The 21500-nt window shown below is 42.2% G+C and overlaps 1 protein-coding gene across 1 annotated transcript in view; it reads right to left on the bottom strand.

Annotated features, from left to right (window-relative positions):
- PLA2G4A (phospholipase A2 group IVA) overlaps positions 1–21500 on the bottom strand; it is a 109556-nt gene that overhangs the window by 51913 nt on the left and 36143 nt on the right. The window contains exons 3-5 of the mRNA XM_063117239.1: positions 15750–15831; positions 4479–4627; positions 1440–1556 (exon numbers count right to left, since the gene is read on the bottom strand). Of these exons, the coding sequence (XP_062973309.1) occupies positions 1440–1556; positions 4479–4627; positions 15750–15831 (348 nt within the window). The remainder of the gene's footprint in view (positions 1–1439; positions 1557–4478; positions 4628–15749; positions 15832–21500) is intronic.

The following is a 21500-nucleotide window of genomic DNA, read 5'->3' as shown; positions in this document are numbered from 1 at the left end:
TGGGCTAGGATCAGACAGTTCACCATGGAACGACATCTGAATATTATGGCCATTGAAAAGAAACCATTACTATGGCATGAGTGTGACATTGGGACTCTTGGGATGTTTGGAGATACCCCCTAGGTGCACCCAGGAGTAGTAACAGGGCTCCTGCTGTTTTCGTGGGGCTGTTGGTTTCAATGCAATACATTCCTATGGCCTGTCGGAAAGTTATTTGAACATTACGAACATTTGGAAGGGGAAGCCATGCTATGGAATGTGTATGGCATCAGGACTCTTGGCCATAATATCCAGGTGTCCTTCACAATGGCCATAGGATTCAGCTGGAATGACACAAGTTACCCCACAGGAAACGTCAGGAGCCCCAGTATTCCTCGTGAGGTTATCACTTCAGCTAAAGTCTACGGCCATTCAGAAGAAACCATGCTATGCATGTCATGTCAGAATTCTTGGGATGTTTGGGGCTACTCCCTTGGTGCTCCCTGGAGCAGTATCTGGGCTCCTGCTATTTCCTGGGAGTCCTTTGACAAAAGACATGGATATAAATGCTTTGAATAAATAATAATTAATAAACAATAATGCATGTATTACAGAGAATTTAAAAAGTGCCAAGAATAGGGAACTGAAGAGCTTAACAAAAACACTTTCAAAGACAGTTTAAATGAATAACCAGAGCATGGCAACTGTGAGGTGGGGGGATGGGGACAGACGACATAGCAACTTCAGTTAAGTAAAGACTGGTGTCATTCAATGCACTGAACAGGGGTCAGCTACTGACACTAGATCATAAATGCTCAAAAAGCTGTGGTTGTAATTAAGTGTCAGAACCCATCCATGGCTTTTGGCTTCACATGTATGGCTCACCACAGGTTACATCCAGCATGGAATCGCTTTCCTGCCACCACCCTTCATTCTGCAGCTGTGTGAATTGGACTTTGGCCTTAGCTAGACCCAAGGATTATCCCAGGCAAATGGATAATGCCTGCTCCCGGGATCCCCTGTGTGTCATTTGGATGCACAGGGACGATCCCGGGATATAAGCCTGGTCTAGCTATGGCCTACGTCTCTTGGCTTTGATCATGTAAATGTTTCAATAGAGATGTTATGAGAAAGCACCACTTCCTAGAAAACCTTCAAAAAGTGAAGCCTGGAGGTGGTTGAGTCACACTCTCAAAATATCAGCCACCAGCTTGCAGTCACCATTTGAATCCATTTGTAGGCTCCTACTCTGCAGCATACTTCATATCATATTTAATCTCCGCACTATCAGAAATGATATCACTGTCTGACATGGTTATCTGGGATCCATTGTCAGGAAGAGCTGCTTCTCTACAATTATGGAGTTCATAATACATTCTTAGCCCACGAAATTACACTTGACACTCTTGCCATTGACAGCAACACAACTCACATTCTACCAGGAGGATTATGGAACTTACTTTACTAATGATGAATGAGACTTCTTTGTTCTTCTCTCCCTCTTTCAAAGTTGATATGGGAAATGTTGCTGTGCCAATCGTCTCATCCATCACATAATTCGCATCCATAAGAGTGATCTACAAAAGACATTCACTTAAAAAAAAAAACTCCACCTTCAGTTCTTTGATTGACCCATTATCATTTCCATTTAAGGAGCTCTGCTGTATCTCCCAAGATTTCCTTGCTGCTGGCTTCCCCTCCTCCTTCCCAAAGAACAGCTTTCTTTGCTTGGGAAGGGGGAAGGGGCAGGAGGGGGCACAAACCCCATTTCCAGGCCTTAGCTAGACCTAAGGTTTATCCCGGGATCGTCCCGGGGTCATCCCTGTTCATGTAAATGACGCACAAGGGATCCCGGGAGAAGGCAGGGACGACCCCGGGATAAACCTTAGGTCTAGCTAAGGCCCCATAAGATCCAAATTCAGCTCAAAGTGGTTCAAAATTGAGCCCTTCCAAGTCTGAGCAGCTGATCCTGGCACCATTGATGAAAGCCTGGCTAGCCGAGACCTTGTGACTGCCCACTGGAATGGTGGGAATCAGGGGTGGTTTGGCGCGCTTTGGTCCACTTTGTCATAGGTAGTGATGAGCATTGCTGACCTTCCTGAAACCTCACATCCATTGAATCTGAAATCTATCATGAGACTGATATTTATTTAAAACATTGGTAGGCCACCTTTCAAGGCAGAAGCCTTCCCACAGTAATAAAATACACATATACACCAAAAACGTGTACGCCCTGCATCAAACTTTAATTTCCCCCATTGCCAGCTAGGCCTGTAAAGTTAAATATTTGGAGGCATTGAATTTTGAAGTAATAATTGTACACATTCTACAAACTATTATTAAGAGAAAAATAAGCTTTGGCAACAGAACTTGTGTTATTTTGAAATATACTCTTTTGTCTAGACTACAGAGCATTTCTGGATCTTTAGTGTCAGCTTTCACAATTTTCATCACATACTTCCACAACCAGCCAAGCATGTTATTTTAAGACAACTTACTAAATCACCAGTTGCCATGTGCTCACCTTTAGGAAATAGATATTTCTGTAATTTTGTCTCTTGGATTTAGTTAGATTATACTGCAAAATCTTTCAGGCCAATACACATTAGGAACTAGCTCATAAAATCATATATTTTCTAATGACTTCATGAACCCGCATGAAAAAGTAAGGAAAATCTCATAAAATAGAAACAGATTTTATTTTAGAAATTGTCCAGCTGCTCACTGTAGCGGGAAATAACTTCAGCAGACCTAAGTTTAGCGGCAAGTGAGTGACTCATTCAATTGAAATGGCAAAATCCCTTTCTCATTTCTTCCAAATAAATGAGAATAAGGGAAATAACGTAGTGCCTACTAAGAACAGGAGTACTCATAAAGAGAAGTAAAACTGCATATTACAGGGCTGAAAGCACCAGTTTAGGTTCCACATATAAATTTCACACACACCCCTTTTCTTTTCTTTTCTTTTCTGCTGTTTTCCCATGGAATGAAGCCAGCACACATACAACACAGATATGCCAATGCTATGCATGAATGTATTTGACCTCCCTGGTCCACATATCCTAGAAATGTGGTTACACAATGAAGAGAACAGTGCTCAATAGGCTCTTAGAGATGCTAACTTCTTTCTTTCTTATTGCATTTATATGTCGCCTTTTTTCCTCCAAGGAACCCAAGGCAGCATACATAATCCTACTCCTCTCTGTTTTATCCTCACAACAACAACCCTGTGAGGTAGGTTGGGCTGAGAGTTTGTGACTGACCCAAAGTCACCCAGTGGGTTTCCATGGGTGAGTGGAGACTAGAACCCAGATCTCCCGACTTCCAATCCAACACCTTAGCCACTACACAACACTGGTTGTGTTATGTGTTCCAATTGTGGCATTTTTTAAAAAAAAGTTCAAAGGCCCAGACCTATTCAGACCTAGAAACTTTGCCTCACAAAATTTCCAAATCTCATTTATCCTTAAAATTAAGGTCAGTGTTATTTTACAAATGGTGACCAACCTTGTGAGAGAGCTACGGAGTGCCTCAAGATATTCCCCCCTCTTGGGTCCCCCTGTTCACATCCTCTTCTCCAAACTTCTCAGCAAGCCCACATGCTACTTCTTCTCTTCACACTCAGGCCTTGAGCCTAGTCCTCACTGACCTGATAAACCTATTTCTGGGCTATGTAATCACTTCAGACTGCTGGACAGGATCTGCACTACTGTTTTAAAATGGTTTATGACGGTAGTGACAACAGTTGGGCCCCAGGACACACTCCATGTACAGTTTTCAAACCGTTTTCAAAGTGTCATATCTTGCTTGGTGCAGATCTGGCCCAGGAGGGGACTTACATGACTGAATGTTCCTCCATACAAACAAATTTCCTCCACACAAAAAGCTGGAGGTCAAAAAGGGTTCTGGCTGAGCTTGACACACTAGTTTTGTATCTGTGAGAATAATTTGGAGGAAGCATTCAGTCATGTGAACCCTCATCTGTAATCTGAAGAGCTACCGCCCAAAGACAGATTTACCACATCTGTAAAAAAAAAAGGCCTTAGTCTAGTGGTTTTTTGCTCACCTCCTGCTGAACTCTCCTGCCTGTTGTAATGTCCACCCTTAGTTCCTTGTAAATTCAGGAAATCCATGTCAGGAAATCATCAGAGAATGTGGGCAAGAAGCTTCAGGGTTCTGCAGAAACAGTGTCAATGCACTAAGATACTCCCCATGTTCAGGCATACTAATTCTGCTTCCCTTAGACGACCCTTGCCTCCTGTCATCACTCCTTTCTTTTTAAATAATAATAATATAATCAACTGAAATATGGATAGCAGGTTTCCAATAAATGTAAACAAGTTTGTGTGCTTTATCTTGAATACTACACTGCAGTTTCTCTGGGCTAGATATAAATGTTTTGGGATGACCCCACCCCCTCAAAAAAAGCCTTTATTTTTAACACAAAATATAAACGGGCCTGTATATGGTCCGCCCAGAATAACAATTAGTGTGGGTACCTCCAGGATATTCTCTTGGTTGGGATCCAAAATGATCTTAAAGGTCTCATTCCACTCTGGGTTAACGTTGTTGTTGATATGTTTCGTTCTCTTTCTGCTGTCTGGGGCCGTTGGGATGAAGAGCTCCACATAGGGATCAGGAGTGTCAACTGCAATAACATAAAGACCAGCAAGTGTCAATAACAGCATCTTCAGAAACTTGGAGGGAAATCATATGGCTCAATTGCTCTCTACTGAATTCTTACAGATAATGTTGCTGTTTCGTTCCTGCACAGACGTCCTGCAATACTGGGCTAAATAGTTGCTATTTTGCACAAGAAGCAGGCCGGGCACAATGCTAAGCTCCAGAGATGAGGAGTTCTAGGATTTGGCAGAAGCATCCCTACACTAGAGCATATTTTGAATACACCTCCAACAGCAACCCTTCACCGGAAGATTTCCAGGCACACACTAACAGAATGCTATGCTGGCAAATCTCCACTGCAAATAGCAAAGGGGCCAGAACAGGTTGGTAATAGGGGTGCAACGACTTACACCAAACCTTTGCTCCTCCAGACCGCTTCCTAGCACCTACACTAGCATGACATTACACCAACAAGTGGTATAATTCAGCTATTAAACCCAATGGGGAGTAAAACGACAACAGCATCAACATCACTGCCCCTCACCTCTTCCTGGGACAGATCTACACCAAGCAGAATATGACACTTTGAAAAACGGTTTGAAAACTGTATACGGAGTGTGTCCTGAGACCCAACAGTTGTCACTACAGTCATAAACCATTTTAAAACAGTAGTGTAGATCCTGCCCAGCAATCTGTAGGTTTACGTGACTGAATGCTTCCTCCAAGTTATCCTCACACATACAAAACTAGCGTGTCAAGCTCAGCCAGAACCCTTTTCCTTGACCTCCAGCTTTCTGTGTGGAGGAAATTTGTTTGTATAGAGGAACATTCAGTCATGTGAGTCCCCTCCTGGGCCAGATCTGCACCAAGCAGGATATAACACTTTGAAAATAGTTTGAAAATTCTTTATGGAGTCTGTCCTGGGCCCCCATAGTTGTCACTACTGTCATAAACCATTTTAAAGCAGTAGTGTAGATGCTACCCTGGTCTGTACGAGATGCTCTCAAACCCACCAACCAATCACAGCTCACTTACGACAGTACATAAAGCCCAGACAAGAAAACCATAACTCAGATGAAAGGATGCAAGGGTGATTCGAGAGCCAAACAACCATCATGCAACCTTTGAGGGTTGTTTAAACCTCAAATAAGCAATTATATGGTGTTACGGAACTGTCTGTCAACAGTTCTGTACTTGGGAGCCTTTAGCTGCCTGTTTACTTTCTATAGTAGATAAAAATTCTTCTCAACCAAGTATACACCAAAAATCTGTTTTGAATGGATTTAATTTTAGTTTTGTACTAACAGGAATTAATAAAGGAACATATTTTTATCCACTTATTATTTTCATTAGAAATATGCTTGTAACATCACATCAAATATAACTTGCATATATAAAAGGTGTTGTTGTTAAACAGGGCATTACTAAAGAATTTAACAGCCTAAAAAATTAAACAGAATTTCTTAAATATTTCTTGTTCTTAGAATTCTAGACTTGATCGCTTAAAAAGTAGTGATCTCATTCAAAGTACCAGGTTCCTCATTCAGTACTGAATAGGTTATTCAGCAGAGAGGTACACAGTCCTGGTGATATCGTAATGAGAAGCACCTGCATTCTAAAATTGGCATATAATTATACCTTTTAAATTAGAAAAAAATAAATAACTAATAGTTTCCCATAAATTAGGGATCATAATCTTAACTATTTCACTGTTATTAAACATTCTTAAATTCTCAGAACATTAAAAGGCTTGCATGTATACTTTTCAGGCTAGATAAGATCAATTTTGAATTATACCTTGGAGGTAACAACTCATTATTTAAAATTTGCCAATTAAGTCTATAATTTTTATAGGCATCTGTATATCAAGCTTTTTGATGGGTTTACTTTACACAATCATTTTTGCTTATTAATTGATAAGCAAATACTTTAAGTACACTTTTGACTTAGAATAATACTGTATCACATTTATTCATTACTGAAATTACTTTTTGGTCCATGCATTGTCTGTTTGGATACCATCCAGGTTAACATGACCATTATTTGTATACCAGTTACCCAGAATTCATTGTGAATCTGTTTGTGTCTCTGTGTTGTCTTCTCTTTGATACTATTTAATACAATACTTCTTACTTATTTACATTTTCAAATCCTTAATTGTTCATCACTGATATTTATAATTTGCATTTCATAAAACATCTTATATCATTTTAAGACTGGTGGGTCAGCATTTTTTCAATAGTCTTCCCAGCAAGTCCAGTACAGCAAAACCAGCCATTTCTTAAATCAGGACTAGGTTCCCACGATATGCCACAACACCCAATTGTCCCAATCGGGGTTGCATATTCAAAATGGCAGCCACACATGCCATAGCTCATTGTGGGTTAAATAACCCTCAATAGGAAACAGCCCATTGGTGGCTCCGATTTCTGTGGGGCTGTGAATCCATTCCAGGTTTCAGTCAGAACCAACCAGAACTCTAAAGGAGCTATCCAAGGTGCTGAACCCACCAACCCCCAAAATAGATTCAGCACCTTAGATATGTCCACTAGAGTTCTCGCTGGTTTTGACTGAAACCTGGAAAGGATTCATGGGCCAAACAAAATCAGAGCCACCAGCCTTCCACTGCCTCTATCTCTCTGGCTTCATGTTGTGCAAGTGAGGGTGAATGTTTGCGAGAAGTGCATAGGATTCTAAGTTACACTAATGTTAAGATGGCATAAGCAGGCCCCCCAGCGTGTTGAAACCATAGCATTACCCACCTGTTTAGTTTGTTTCAGAAATGGGCCATAACAAAACAGCAACTAAAGTGAGTATAGTCAGGGCCGGTGCCAGACTATTTTGCGCCCTAGGCAAGGTGAGCTACTTTCACACACACACACACACACACACACACACACACACACACACACACAAATGCCAACTTTGATTTTTAAGAACATATGTTTCCTGGAAAAAATAAGAAGCACAAAACTTGAAACTGCAAAATTTATTTTAAAGTGCAAGAAATGTGTCATGCTAATTATAGCAAACAAATTGGAAAGGAAAGTCTATGGGTCTAAAATGCATTATTTTATAGGAATATCACCTCCAAATCATCCCCCCCAACTCACACACACGCACGTGCGCGCACACACACACACACACACACACACACACTCAGCATCACTCACTCCAAACAAACACACACATGAATGCATTCACTCAAAGACCCCATGCACCCCATTCACCCATACATTCTCTCTCTCTCTCTCTCTCTCTCTCTCTCTCTCTCTCTCTTCCGGGCACATTCCAGAAGTCTGAACATGGAGCCACCCCACCCCCACCCCAGGGTCCCTGGCTTCGCTTCAGCTGGGCGGGCACGAGGCTCCATCTCGCCCGCCCAGGCCCAGCTGAATCCTCGGGCCGGGCCGGCTCACAGCCAACGCGTGTGAGTGCTGTGCTGTGCTGTGCCCGGCGCCCCTTTTAGCTTGGCGCTCTAGGCGGCCGCCTGAGTGGCCTCTATGGTAGCACCAGCCCTGAGTATAGTAAAGTAGGGTGACCATATGAAAAGGAGACAGGGATCCTGTATCTTTAACAGTTGCATAGAAAAAGGAATTTCAACATGTGTCATTTGTATATATGGAGAACCTGGTGAAATTCCCTCTTCATCACAACAGTTAAAGTGCAGGAGCTATATTAGAGTGACCAGATTTAAAAGAGGGCAGGGCACCAAAATACATACAAATCAAGCCGAAGTAGTAGGACCGTCTTCACCCATATCAGACTGCCCACACTTTAAGAACTGCAAGAGAGACCCTTCCCATTCGTCCAACTGTGAGAGCAGTTAAGTGGATGACCACGCATCAGAAGGTCTTCTCTGCAGTGGCCCCACCCCTCTGAAACAAGCTGCAATCGGTTGTCTACCACTCTCCATCCTTGCGGGTTTTTAAGAAGGCTTTGAAAACATATTTTATTCTGGTCTTCCCTGTTGTTCCTGTTTTTACTGCTGTTTTTGTTGGGTTTTATTTCTGTTTTTATTGTTCTTAATATTGTACCCATTTTTGTGTTTTATTGGGAGGGCTTCAGCCCTGAAAGGAAGCCAAGAAATTTAAATAAATAAATAAATTATAATAGTAATCAAACTACGGCTTAAATAATGTGCAGTGGCAAACACCCTAAATTGCAGTCTGCTAACAAGCAAGTCAAAATCTTGGCTGCCAGGGCAAAGATGGCCACAGAACTAATATTCTTCATAGTATCAAAGGAGAAAATAAATCCTATTTTCTGTGCATTAGACCAGTGCTCACAGTCCTATTCCTATTACCAACAGAGTAATGAAGCATGTCTCCCACTATCTCCTTCTCAGCAATACGACAGTACAAACTGAAAAACACAATGTAGTGCCTACCACCTGTGTAAAATCATCATTTGTTGGAATCTCAGTAATGTTAAGCCTCTCCTGAAATCAAATTTAGAGAAATACAGAGTAAGTAGTTTTCCAGGCTATGATGGCATTTTGATCATTCCATACCCAGGTGCTTGATTTCACCTTTGCCAGGATCATTGTACAACAATATCCCTGACAGCTTAGCAATCTTCTGTTGTGTTCTATTAAAATACTTCCTGGGAAAACCATGTAATTGGATCAAGTGATGGATTTTATGGAACCGGGTACCTGAAGTCACATAGCTGAACAGAGACTGTTTGCATAAAGAGAGCATTGGCAGCCTGGCTTATGGTATATCAGTTCATTTGAGTCAAAAATCGAAACAAGAGAAGGAGTGATTGCGTGGGCAGGAGAAGAAAACCAGAGGAGAAGGCTATCAATGACCATGTATTACTCCAATAGCAAAGGCAGTATGTGTATGTATACCGGTTGCTGAGAAACATGGGTGCTGTTGCATTCAGGTCCTACTTGTGGTCTTCCAGTGAGCAGCTGGTTGGCCACTATGTGAACAGAATGCTGGACTAGATGGACCCTTGGTCTGCTCCAGCTGGCTCTTCTTACGTCTTTATGACCTAGCTCTACTGGGAGCATTCCTACCTCTGGTCTTAATACAATACCTACTAATAGGGAATCCCAGAATTTGTTTTAGAATTGCGTTCTGAAAAATTCCAGTTGTATTGCTCCATAAAGGCCACCGATTTTGACAACATATTTTGGAAAATCATTTGGGCCACAGCTAGACCTAAGGTTTATCCTGGGATCATCCAGGGTTCGCCCCTGCCTGAGCACTGGATCCCCTGTGTGTCACCTAGATGAACAGGTTTGACCCCTGGACGATCCAGGGATAAACCTTAGGTCTAGCTATGGCCTTGGTTTCTAACATCAGTGCAACTTCCCTACCCAAATAGAAAAGCCAACATTTCAGTATATCTGAGAGCAACCACTCCATTCTAATCTGAACCAGATCCAAGTGCTTCTTTCAACTTCCCTTCTTGAGAACAACAGCCCCAGAAAGGATCTGACCTGCTCAATTCTTCAGAAATTGATAAGCCATATTAGGGATGAGGGAGAATTTCATTTGGTCTCCATTTTTAAGTGAGCCAACCTAATTCGCACATTCCCAACTAATATACAAATAAGATAGTTATCCTTCAGATCACACAGTTCTCCAAATTTTGCAGTCCAGTTCTCGGCTCAAAGGTTGCATACAACAATGTATATATTAGAGAAAGTTGCATACCAAAATGTGCATATAAGGAGAAATTGTGTATGCAAATAAATGCAAACTTTCACACAAGCTCTTTTTTATTATTATTGAAAAATTGAACAGAACAAACTTATGACTGAATCCACTGGAAACTCACATGGAACAGAAACAGACGGGAAGCCAAACTACACATTATGCTAATCACATAGCTTATCGTTGTATCTATATTTTCTTTCTTTTTTTCAAATACTCTTGTGTAAGCATTCACGGCTCCAATTCAGATCAGAACCAATATGCTCCAGGAAGAGAGGGTTAAGCCTCCCCCACCCCAGTTCCCCCCAAATTCACACACACGTGGGGGAGGGTGAAGAAATAAAAAAGTATCCATTAGAGTCAATGCAGAGATTTTCTTTCAATGATTTTTTCTCTCTCGTCAATGCAGCTGGAGGGGTGCGTGTATGAGTTATAACTCCCCTCCCAAATGTTCCCAATCAAGTTAGATGAAGCAATGCTACATCGGTTCTAAAGGAACAACACTAGTTGTCTATTCACCACTGAGTCCAAGGCGTTAGCTAGACCTACCTTTTATTCCACGATGGAGGGAAGATCCCGCAATGTGATTATCGCAAGATCCCTCCTCCATTTACGTGTGAGGCGTGACGACCTCAGGAGAAGAGGCATCATGCCTGCCATTTTTTTTAAAAAAATTAAAGCAACAGGCACACACGAGCGCTTGAGCACCGAAAGGTAACTTTTTTTTTAAAAAAAAATTAATTTCCCCGCTCCCCCAACCCTACCCCCGAAGAGCGCAGCACTCCTGAGGAGCGCTGTGCCCTGTACACAGCTCACGGCTCCACACGAGGAATCACACAGAGCCAAGTCAACCCGTGGCAACGGGCCACACGTTCCGCCGTCTCGGGCTGAGCCCAAGACCGCAAAAAAACCAGGCCCAAAGAGTAGGGCTCCATCCTGGGGCAAAAGAAGGATCATCCCTCCCTGATCCTGGGATCCCCTGTGCGTCATGTGGATGCACAGGGACAATCCCAGGGTTCGCCCCGGGATAAAGCCCTGTCTAGCCCAAGTCAAGGAGCTGGTGCTTACGTTTAAAGTCCTAAGTGGCTTTAATATCTGAAGAAGTTCCTCACCCCATACCAACTTGCCCATGCATTAAGATCATCAGAGGAGGCTTTCCCCATGTTCCATCTTTAGGAGAAGCCCACTATGCATGTACACTCACTGCAGTGATGGCATAACTTTGTAACTCTGGGGGAGATATGCCTGGTGCCAACACTGTAGTCTTTTTAGAGCCAGGTTAAAACCATTTTATTTGCCCAACATTTTAAACTACTGTATTTCCACCTGGTTGAATACTTACTCCTCTCAATGTTATTGCATTGCTATTTAATGGTTTATATTGTTTTTAACTGTATTATAGATTACATTTTTTTTTGTATACAGCCCATGATCCATTATTAGGAGAAATATATGCTCCATGTATTTAAGGTGAAATTGTTAATTTATGTGGCGGGAATGAAGAGAATAGCTAAAGGGCAACAAAGCCATCTAAGCACGTGGGAGGAGAACTATTTTTCCAACAACACAAAACCTACATTGTTTAATTTGGGAACAGTATCAACGATTTTAAAAAATTAAGCAAGAAAAGGCTTGCTTTGTCTTTCACAATGGAAATGCCATTGATTGTCAACCCTTATGACAACAGTTCTGATCTTCACAGTGATAATCTGAACGTAAGATGTGAATCAGTGCCAGTAATCTGTAGTCAACATTGTGTTTTGTTTAGTTTTTGAGAACGTCTCTCATAATTCCTCCCTATCAATTGTCTCAGAAGCTGCCATTATCTCCACACAAGCTTCATCCAGCTCAACCTTTTTATACACATACTAATTAATTGCACCAATACAAAGCAGTTGGGTTAGCCAGTTCTAAATCCTATTTGCTTTTCAGGAAACAAAACTCCCTCAGCTCATGTCTCAATCTTTAAGCTGCAGATAATTGGCACACAGCTTTGCCAGGAAATCAATGTGATTGATAGGTCCACAGGCTTATTTGAGAGCTAATTTCTGTCACCTTTTTGGATTAAAGTACATCCCTCCTGTTCTACGTAAGGACATCAGAAGAGCCATGCTGGATCAGACCAAGGGTCCATCTAGTCCAGCATTCTGTTCACACAGTGGCTAACCAGCTGCCCACAGGAAACCAGCAAGCAGGACATGCATGCAACCATACCCTCCCACCCATGTTCCCCAGCAACTGATATATATATAGGCTTACTGCCTCTGTTACTGGAGGTAGCATAGAGGCATCAGGACTAGTAGCCATTGAAAGCTTTGGCTCAATAGGAGACCACCAGGAAAAGAGCCTTGAGCATGGTGGCCCCCTTTCTGTAGAACTCCCTGCCGAGGGAGTATTTCACTAGGGATAACTTCCCCTTATCACAGGGAAGCTGACTTGAATAACCTTTCTAGTTCTTTGAAAGCGACTATAGACCAGAGAAAGACTGCAGATTGAACCGGGACTGTTAGAGCCATAATCTTTGTTATCAAAGGCTACTAGTCCTGATGGTTATATGATACTTCCAGTATCAGAAGCAGTATGCCTATGTACACCAGTTGCTGCGGAGCACACCTGGAAAGGTGCTGTTGCATTCATGGGCAGCTGGTTGGCCACTGTGTGAAAAGACTGCTGCACTAGAGACTCTTGGTCTGATCCAGCATGGATCATGTTGTGTTCTTATGGGCCTGGCCATGGCACAAAGTCAGGGCTGCACTCCATCAACTTCTCCCTTTTGCCTCTCTCTGCATAGCTCAGTGTAAACCAGAGGCAAAATACTGCACGATAAAAGGGGCTATGTATGCCTCATACACTGAGTAGAGGCACTAACTCATACTTCCGCCTTGACCAAAGGCACATGGACCAAAATAAGTTCACCATCATTGGGACAGAACGTTGGACTTGGATTATAGGAGCCTCCAGCAAGTCACTAGCTTGCACAAAGATGTTGAGAGAATGAAATGCAGAAGGATATATTTATATTCATGATAGCCAAATGCCCGTCATAAAGATGAGTTGGGGGAGGATCAGAAAAAGAGAGTATGTGCGAAGAACCTATTGGTGGAGAATGCAATGGGATTCTTGCACTCCATACACAAAAATAAATTCCTCACCCCATCTCAGGGGGGAGCTCTGTCACTGGAAACCAAACTACCCTGTGTCAGGGATGAGGGGCAGAAGACAGGTTTTGCCATCTGCCTATAATGGGAGAAAGCAAAGGATTTACTGCCCCAGCCCTTTTACCTTATTTGCTAGACTGAAGTGCCCTCTAGAGTTCTGAAGGATCTGATACAGACCTCCTGTAATTCTTCCTTCCTTTCACACAATCCTCATAGGGTCCTGAAACTGCCTCCTGCCAGAGGCTATGATGGGCGACCACCCAGTCGCTCCCCCTTGGGCTTCTGCTGTCCAGAACATTCTTCCAGCCCACTTTTTCTCATATCTCCACTGCTCCCCTCTACTTCTGTCTCTTCACTACCACTGGAGTTACTGAGGAGGTACGAATCTCCACATTCCACCACTTACAGTCAGGCCGGCCATGGCACAGAATAGATGCAAGCCCCTGCCATAGCCAATTCTCCACTCCAGCCCTGACCTTATTAGGACAGGACTGGAAATAAATGAACATAATTAACAAATACGAATATATACAGCATGACTGAACTATTTCGAAACATATACAACATCCTTGAGATAATGCATTTCCAGATCTTGAATGAAAAACTCAATTGGGTAAATATGCACATAGGCAGGTACATTGTCGGCCCCACGATTAGTTGCTACATTGTTTGCCTGAACAATCTTGAATTTAGTGAAAAGGGAGAATGGAAAGCTTTACTGTGTCGTTTGGAGAGCTACAAATGAGCACATTCAACTCCAGTACCCAGGTAGCTTAAGGCATAATAAAATTGAATTCATACATAATATTGCACTTACTATAATAGAGTTTTGACTCTGGGTAGGGGCAGCATCAAGGGCACCAAGGGCCAAAACCCCAACTGAGGCCTACAGACAAGAGCAACCCTGGACTTGATTTTCTGCTTCAACATGGCAACCTGCTTGTTCACTTGCCTCTTGCTCTGGCCCAGAGGATGGTGATGGTGGTGAGTAGATGCCATTGCCTGCTTCCTCACTGAAGATGAGGAGCAACAGGACCTGATGACAATGATGGTGAGAAGGTAGGCACAATGTGGGGAACCCACTGAGTGCCCTCAAAACCTAGAGTCAGCACTGACTCTGAGGAACAATTCATGCAGCCCCTTGTAGTATGAAGGCAAGCCTTCCAAGCGGACCATAACTGACGTTTTCCTCATGGTGAAGCAGACAGCTGGTAGCTTTACCAATAATTCAACTTACGATTCAGCACACAATGAATGGAGGTTTAGTTTGTTTCATTCTGTGCTCACAGAGCAAGCTTGCTTGCTTGCTTAATGTACAAGCCACTTTCCACTCAGAATGCATAAGCCAGCATTTCCAAGGCCAGTTCAATGTCTTGACCACAGTTAAGAGGGAACCAACCTAACATCTTCTTCAGTTCTCTCTCACACCCCCATAAACACACACTTTGAAAATTCAATATCAAGCAGTATTAAGCCAGAAGAAATTCAAAACTTCAATAGCTAAATATTTCCTTTGTAAGAGTCTGTAGTATTGCTGAATAAGGCCACAGCTAGACCTAAGGTTTATCCTGGGATCATCCAGGGTTCGCCCCTGCCTGAGCACTGGATCCCCTGTGTGTCACCTAGATGAACAGGTTTGACCCCTGGATAATCCAGGGATAAACCTTAGGTCTAGCTATGGCCTAAGAATGGGATGGATAGGAAAAAGAGACACATTGTTTTATTAGACGATTGCACATTAATTTCAAAGGGCTTGAACTATATTGCTTTTGCAGAACAAATATACATTTTGGTTTCCTTTTCCTGCTTCCTGATTTGTTCTAATGATTCAGCAGAACGTCTGTACATTTTTCTTACTTCTTCCAAACAGCCTCTATATTTCAGTAAGGTGACAGTGAAATGTCTACTAACGAGTATGTCCCACTGAGTGCAATGGGGCTTAAGATGAAGTAAATAGATGATAGAATTGCAACCTAGGAGCTGAAGCCCCTTTTAAATCAGTCTTAGAGTTCTAATTCTAGTTGCTGAAGGCAACAAACACACCCATTCACCTTTGCTGCCACTTGCAGGCATAAAATAAAAAAAATAAAATTGCCACTTTTTAAATCCAGCCAAGACCAAAAAATGCTATTAAAAAACCTGTTATTTCCTCAAGGGCTGACTATAACTGATAAAAATAGCAAGATATTTTTTTAAAAAAAGTTTTAGTAACCTCTCATGTGGAAAGAAGCGTTACTTAGACCAAAATAACAACAACAACAACAACAACAACAACAAACTGAACAAAGAACAATAAGAACAAACTTAAAGTGATACTCACGCATATCTCCAAAGGCCCCCTTGGTGACATTCTTGGCTCGCTTAACTGTCACAGTAAACGTATGTGAATACTGGTGTTCCACCTGAATGCAAAAACAGCAGTTGATTAGGGAGAAAATATAATACCAAAGCACAAAAAATGAAACATTTTTTCTACAACAGTCTAATATTTCCCCAGGGTTTACTCCAAAAAACAAATGAGGCACCCACTGGAAGACACAGCATCTTGAATAAGAAGTGGATTTGTCTTCAGCTTTGCTGAAAATTCAAACAGATGGATGATATTGAGCCAAACTGATTGCAACCGCTCTTACACTGCTGTTTCTTCCTTGCATGCACACACCTTTCCGCCTTTAATTTTAGTTTCAATGAATTAACACACCTTGCCCTCAAGCACAGCTCAAACACTTCATTAGTCAGCAAAACCACAGCACAGGCTAGGGAAGTCGAAAGTTAGTTTACAAGAGTCCTTATTTCACTCTGTGCCTATAGTTTCTCCCCATGGAAAATGCACAATTATACCTAAATATTATACTGCATAATACAAATAATATACATAGCATTGAATCATAGAATAGTAGAGTTGGAACGGCATATAAGGCCATTTCCAACCCCCTGCTCAATGTAGGAATCCACCCTAAAGCATCCCTGACAGATGGTTGTCCAGCTGCCTCTTGAATGCCTCTAGTGTGGGAGAGCCCACAACCTCCTTAGGTAAGTGGTGCCATTGTAGTACTGCTCCAACAGTGAGGAAGTTTTTCCTGATGTCTAGCCAGAATCTGGCTTCCTGTAACTTGAGCCCATTATTCCGTGTCCTGCACTCTGAGATGATTGAGAGGAGATCCTGGCCCTCCTCTGTGTGACAACCTTTCAAGTATTTGAAGAGTGCTATCATGTCTCCCCTCATTCTTCTCTTCTCCAGGCTAAACATGCCCAGTTCTTTCAGTCTCTCCTCATAGGGCTTTGCTTCCAGACCCCTAATCATCCTGGTTGCCCTCCTCTGACCACACTCCAGCTTGTCTGCATCCTTCTTGAAGTGTGGTGCCCAGAACTGGACGCAATACTCAAGATGAGGCCTAACTAGTGCCGAATAGAGGGGAACCAGTACCTCGGCAATTTGGAATCTGTACTTCTATTAATGCAGCCCAAAATAGCATCTGCTTTTTTTTGCAGCCACATCACACTGTTGGCTCATATTCAGCTTGTGATCTACAACAATTCCAAGATCCATTTGCAAATGTACATTCAGGCTGCTTATATACTTTATATCCAAAATTTCTACCTCTGTGTAACCCTTTCCACATTGACTCATACGCCACCACCTATCTTACCTCAGTTGGTGAGGTAACCTAGAGAAAGGGTTTCAAAGATGACCTCAATGCACAGGCAGGTTGGTGAAGGAGCAGGCATTCCTTCAGGTACCTGAGTGCTAAGCCATATAGGACTTGAAAGGTAAGTACTAGCATGTTCAATTGTGCTCAGAAATGAAGTTCTTTCAATACTGGTGAGATATGATCCCACTGACTAGTCCCAGTGAACAGCCTAGCAAAAGTTATTTTGAACTGAACTTCCCAAATAGTTTTCAAAGGCAGGCCCACATATGCATTATAGTAATGACAGATATCTGTGGCTGTACAAGAGTTCTAAGATCAGAGTCAGGTGCTTAAAACAAACCATTAAACTCCATGTTCTTTCAGATTCCAACCACAATCCCCCATGTTTTGCCCTGACCTTTCAGGCCAAACTCTGACTTATCTCAAAACCTGTAAATTACCTCTTGGCTCCATCCCTGACCTGCCAGGTTCTGCCTTTGCACACCTACTCTACCTCTACCTGCCTATGCCCTGCCCGGGGAGGGGGGGAGGTTCAGATCCTTAAAATTAAGAATACAAATTCACCTTACAGTTTGGCTGTGCAGCTGACGTGGCTTTGGTAATAGTCCTGATGGACAACCAGTGTCCAGAGAAGAAATTTACCTCTGTTTATCTTTCAGGCCTTTCTGTGGCTTTTGACACAGGGACTTGGTTCAAATAATTGCAACAGGGAAAGAAGCCATCGTGGCTTCTCTCTGCCCCCACGTGACTATCATTTGCATGATCCCCGTGATGCAGCACAGGTTAACATGTTGCCTGAACCAGTGTGCAGTAGAGGTTGTAGGATGAGTATGGGACCACCTCTGCCATGCTGCACACCTGGTTCAGACAACACATCAACTCATGCTGCATTTCAGGGGATTACGCAAATACTGGTTATGCATGGGGGGAGGGAGCCACGAGGCCTTCTTCCCCCAATGGGATCATCCAAACACAGCCAACAGATCTCATTATCCTACTTGTCCTATATGGGATTTGGCAAAGAGGGAGAGGTTTAACTTTGTGCAGTCAATAATCTCTAATAATTGGGTTTCAAAGAATTGTGCTGAGAGATTCCTCCTTGGACCTTGGCAGGTTATATTTTGGGGTTCTGTAGGGTTATAATTAATCATCAGTCACAAATTTGGAGTCTGCATTATTAATACTCTGATGAATTGAGCAGGGGGTTGGACTCGATGGCCTTGTAGGCCCCTTCCAACTCTGCTATTCTATGATTCTATGAAAATCTGCTCTTTAAACATCAAGTTCAAGAACAGCTGTGAACCGGAAGATGAGTTCATGAGAAATAACATATTCAAATAAAAAGCAGTTTCAAGGAGATGCTGATTTGAAATGTCAGGTCTCCTGTTTGTGGCTGACGTTTTCTTGCCATTAAATCAGGTCTGCAGCCTGGTTATTTCTAGAATGCATTGATCCCAATGGCATATAATCAACCACCATGCATTAAACTAGGCTAAACTGTACATGGGTAATTTTCATTTTACTTCATAGTTTTATTGTTAGACTATTAGTTTTGATGCATATAGTGGGTTTGTGAAGGCTACTTGCTCGGTTGCCTGTGACAAGTAAGAATTAACTCTGGGGAATCAGGAAGGGATATTTTTGTAAAATCAGAAGAATTGGTTCTTCTTCCTTCAGGCACTGAGACAGGCATATTCCCCAGAAAAGTAAGGCAAGCAAAAAATATTGTTCTTGCTTCTAATGTTGCAATCACTGCATGATAAATAAAGAGCCACCGAGCTTGTTTGGAAAGGTAAGCTGAACTTGATCTTTCTAGACCTATTCGTAAATTCCAGGTTTCTCGTACCATTTTCTACAGAATCTGTGCTATTCAGTAGCAAAAATGCTAAGACATTGCACAGAAATTGAACACATCAAGTCTGCACCTGCATTTTTTTCTTACTTCCTTGGGAGCGGTAAGGAAATGTAAGTAGATATTTAGGAACAGGGGTGTTTTTGTTTTCAACGTCTTCCTTCATAAAGGACAGTTCCTCAAAACATGCTTCAAAATGAAAATAGAGTCGGTGATATATATTTACCATGTACATAACTCTTAGACAAGTGTTCAGAGCACTTTGCACACAATCGTATGTCAACAATCATTACAACTGTTTTCCAAAGTAGGCCACTACTATCACCCCCATTTGGAAGATGAGAGGGCTGAACCTGAAAGTGCAGTGGGTTGCTCAAGGCCACCTACTAAGGTCATGGCAGAGGAGAGGTTTAAAGCAGGGACTCTCTGATTCAATGTTCTTTCCCCTGGACATTACACTATATGAAGCCATAGCTCAGTAGCTCAGCAAATGCTTTGGATGCAGAAGGTTCCAGGTTAAGGAGGAAAGGAACCTCTCGTGCAAGCACTGAGTCATTACTGACTCTTGGAGGGACGCCAGCTTTCACTGACGTTTTCTCGGCAGGCCTTATAGCGGGGTGGTTTGCCGTTGCCTTCCCCAGCCATTATTACCTTTCCCCCAGGTAACTGGGTACTCATTTTACCGACCTCGGGAGGATGGAAGACTGAGTCGACTGAAGAAGCTCTACACCCCTGAGCTAAACGAACTCAAACCACAAGAGTGGGAAGGAACTTAATGTTATAAATAAATAAATTACAAATCAGCCAGTGTGGTGTAGTGGCTAAAGTGTTGGACTGGGAGTCGGGAGATCCGGGTTCTAGTCCCCCCTCAGCCATGGAAACCCACTGGGTGACTTTGGGCCAGTTACACACTCTCAGCCCAACCCACCTCACAGGGTTGTTGTGAGGATAAAATAGAGAGGAGGAGGAGGATTATGTATGCTGCCTTGGGTTCCTCGGAGGAAAAAAGGTGGGATATAAATGCAATAATAAATAAATAAAATGAATAAAGAATTCTCGAAAACTCGAAAGCTATATCTTGCGACATTTTGGTTGGTCCTAATAAAAGGTAGTGCCTGATTGTGGATTTGGGATTTTTTTCTTCTTCTGGACCAACATAGCCGTCTTTGCTTGAGAGGAGTAGACAGTACTAAACTGAAGGGGACAATGTCAACTCCTTGGAACAGGAGGAGCTATCTTTCATGAAACAGTTTTAAAAGCGCTATAGACACTGACAGCACTGCAGAAATCATGGGGTTATTACAAGTGAAAACTGTAAAAAAATGTTGCCGTCTTCTGCAGAGTTCCAATCAGACTTTCTCTCCACCCGGGCATTCCACTCACATTCCTTGTTTTCTTTTCCAACTGACAGCCTACATTCCAGGGTTACGGAGTTTGTTCACTCCTACTTGAGCTGAGGTGTGTGTTGTTGTTTTTAGCTTTTTGGTACCTTTGGGTTTTAAATTTTTTTTTCTTTTTCTTCTCCAAATCTTGGCATCCTACCCAAGCATGCTAATATAATCTTCTTGCTTTTCATGGCTACAATCCTGTCACCACTCAGCAACCTGAGATTGCTATTAGAAGTGGCAAGTGGAGCCAGGAGGTTGTCAAGAGCGAGTCACTAGAGCAGGGTTGGGCAACTTGTGGCCCTTCAGATGTTTGGGCATAGAATTGGCTATGCCGGTTAAGTCTGATAAGGCTTGTAGGCTGAAACATCTGGAAGGCCACAAGTTGCCCAATCCTGCTGTAGAGTGTAAGGGAATGAGCAACTACCACCAGCTGGTAAGAGAGCGGGGCAACAGGTGGGTACTATTATATCTTAATATCTTTTCCTTCATCCTTGATGACCTTGATAAAAGCCAAAGATTTGAACCAAGTACCATTATGATGGTGATGTATTCTAATAAGAGATCAAATTTAACCTGGTAGATTTATGGAATTTATATAGTTAACTTTTTTATAAAAAATCAGATAAAGAAGATTAATCTAATAACAGAGTGTACCCTTAGTTATACAAAAAGACCAAAAGTGTTGGTTTCAATCATACAGTTAACAATTTGTTGCAAGAATTTATTTATTTATTTATTTATTTATTTATTACATTTTTATACCGCCCAATAGCCGGAGCTCTCTGGGTGGTTCACAAAAATTAAAAACATTCAAAGTATAAAACAACAGTATAAAACCATAATATAAAATACAATATAAAATGGATTGGGATGCTTTAGTGAATATGAAGAATGATAATGAAGCCCTCTCCTATGGAATATTAACAAAATGAGACAGGAAAAGGTAGTTGGGTACTGGACCCCACAAAATGGAATTGGAACGTTGATTGTAAAGCTGTCTGCTAATCTTCAACTGATCCAGACCTGGGACGTACCTTGGACTCCCAACCTGCAACATGGGACCCATTTTCACAAGTTTTATAATTGCCCATCATGGTGGCAACAGCTCTGCTGCTATCCACTTTGAGGGGGAGGGTTGTGACTCACCAGTTGAACACCACTGCTGTAGTCTATGTGAA

The sequence above is a fragment of the Elgaria multicarinata genome, chromosome 1 (genome assembly GCF_023053635.1).
Source record: "Elgaria multicarinata webbii isolate HBS135686 ecotype San Diego chromosome 1, rElgMul1.1.pri, whole genome shotgun sequence".
In the NCBI taxonomy this organism is placed as follows: domain Eukaryota; kingdom Metazoa; phylum Chordata; class Lepidosauria; order Squamata; family Anguidae; genus Elgaria; species Elgaria multicarinata.
This window is presented reverse-complemented; position numbering and strand designations above follow the sequence as displayed.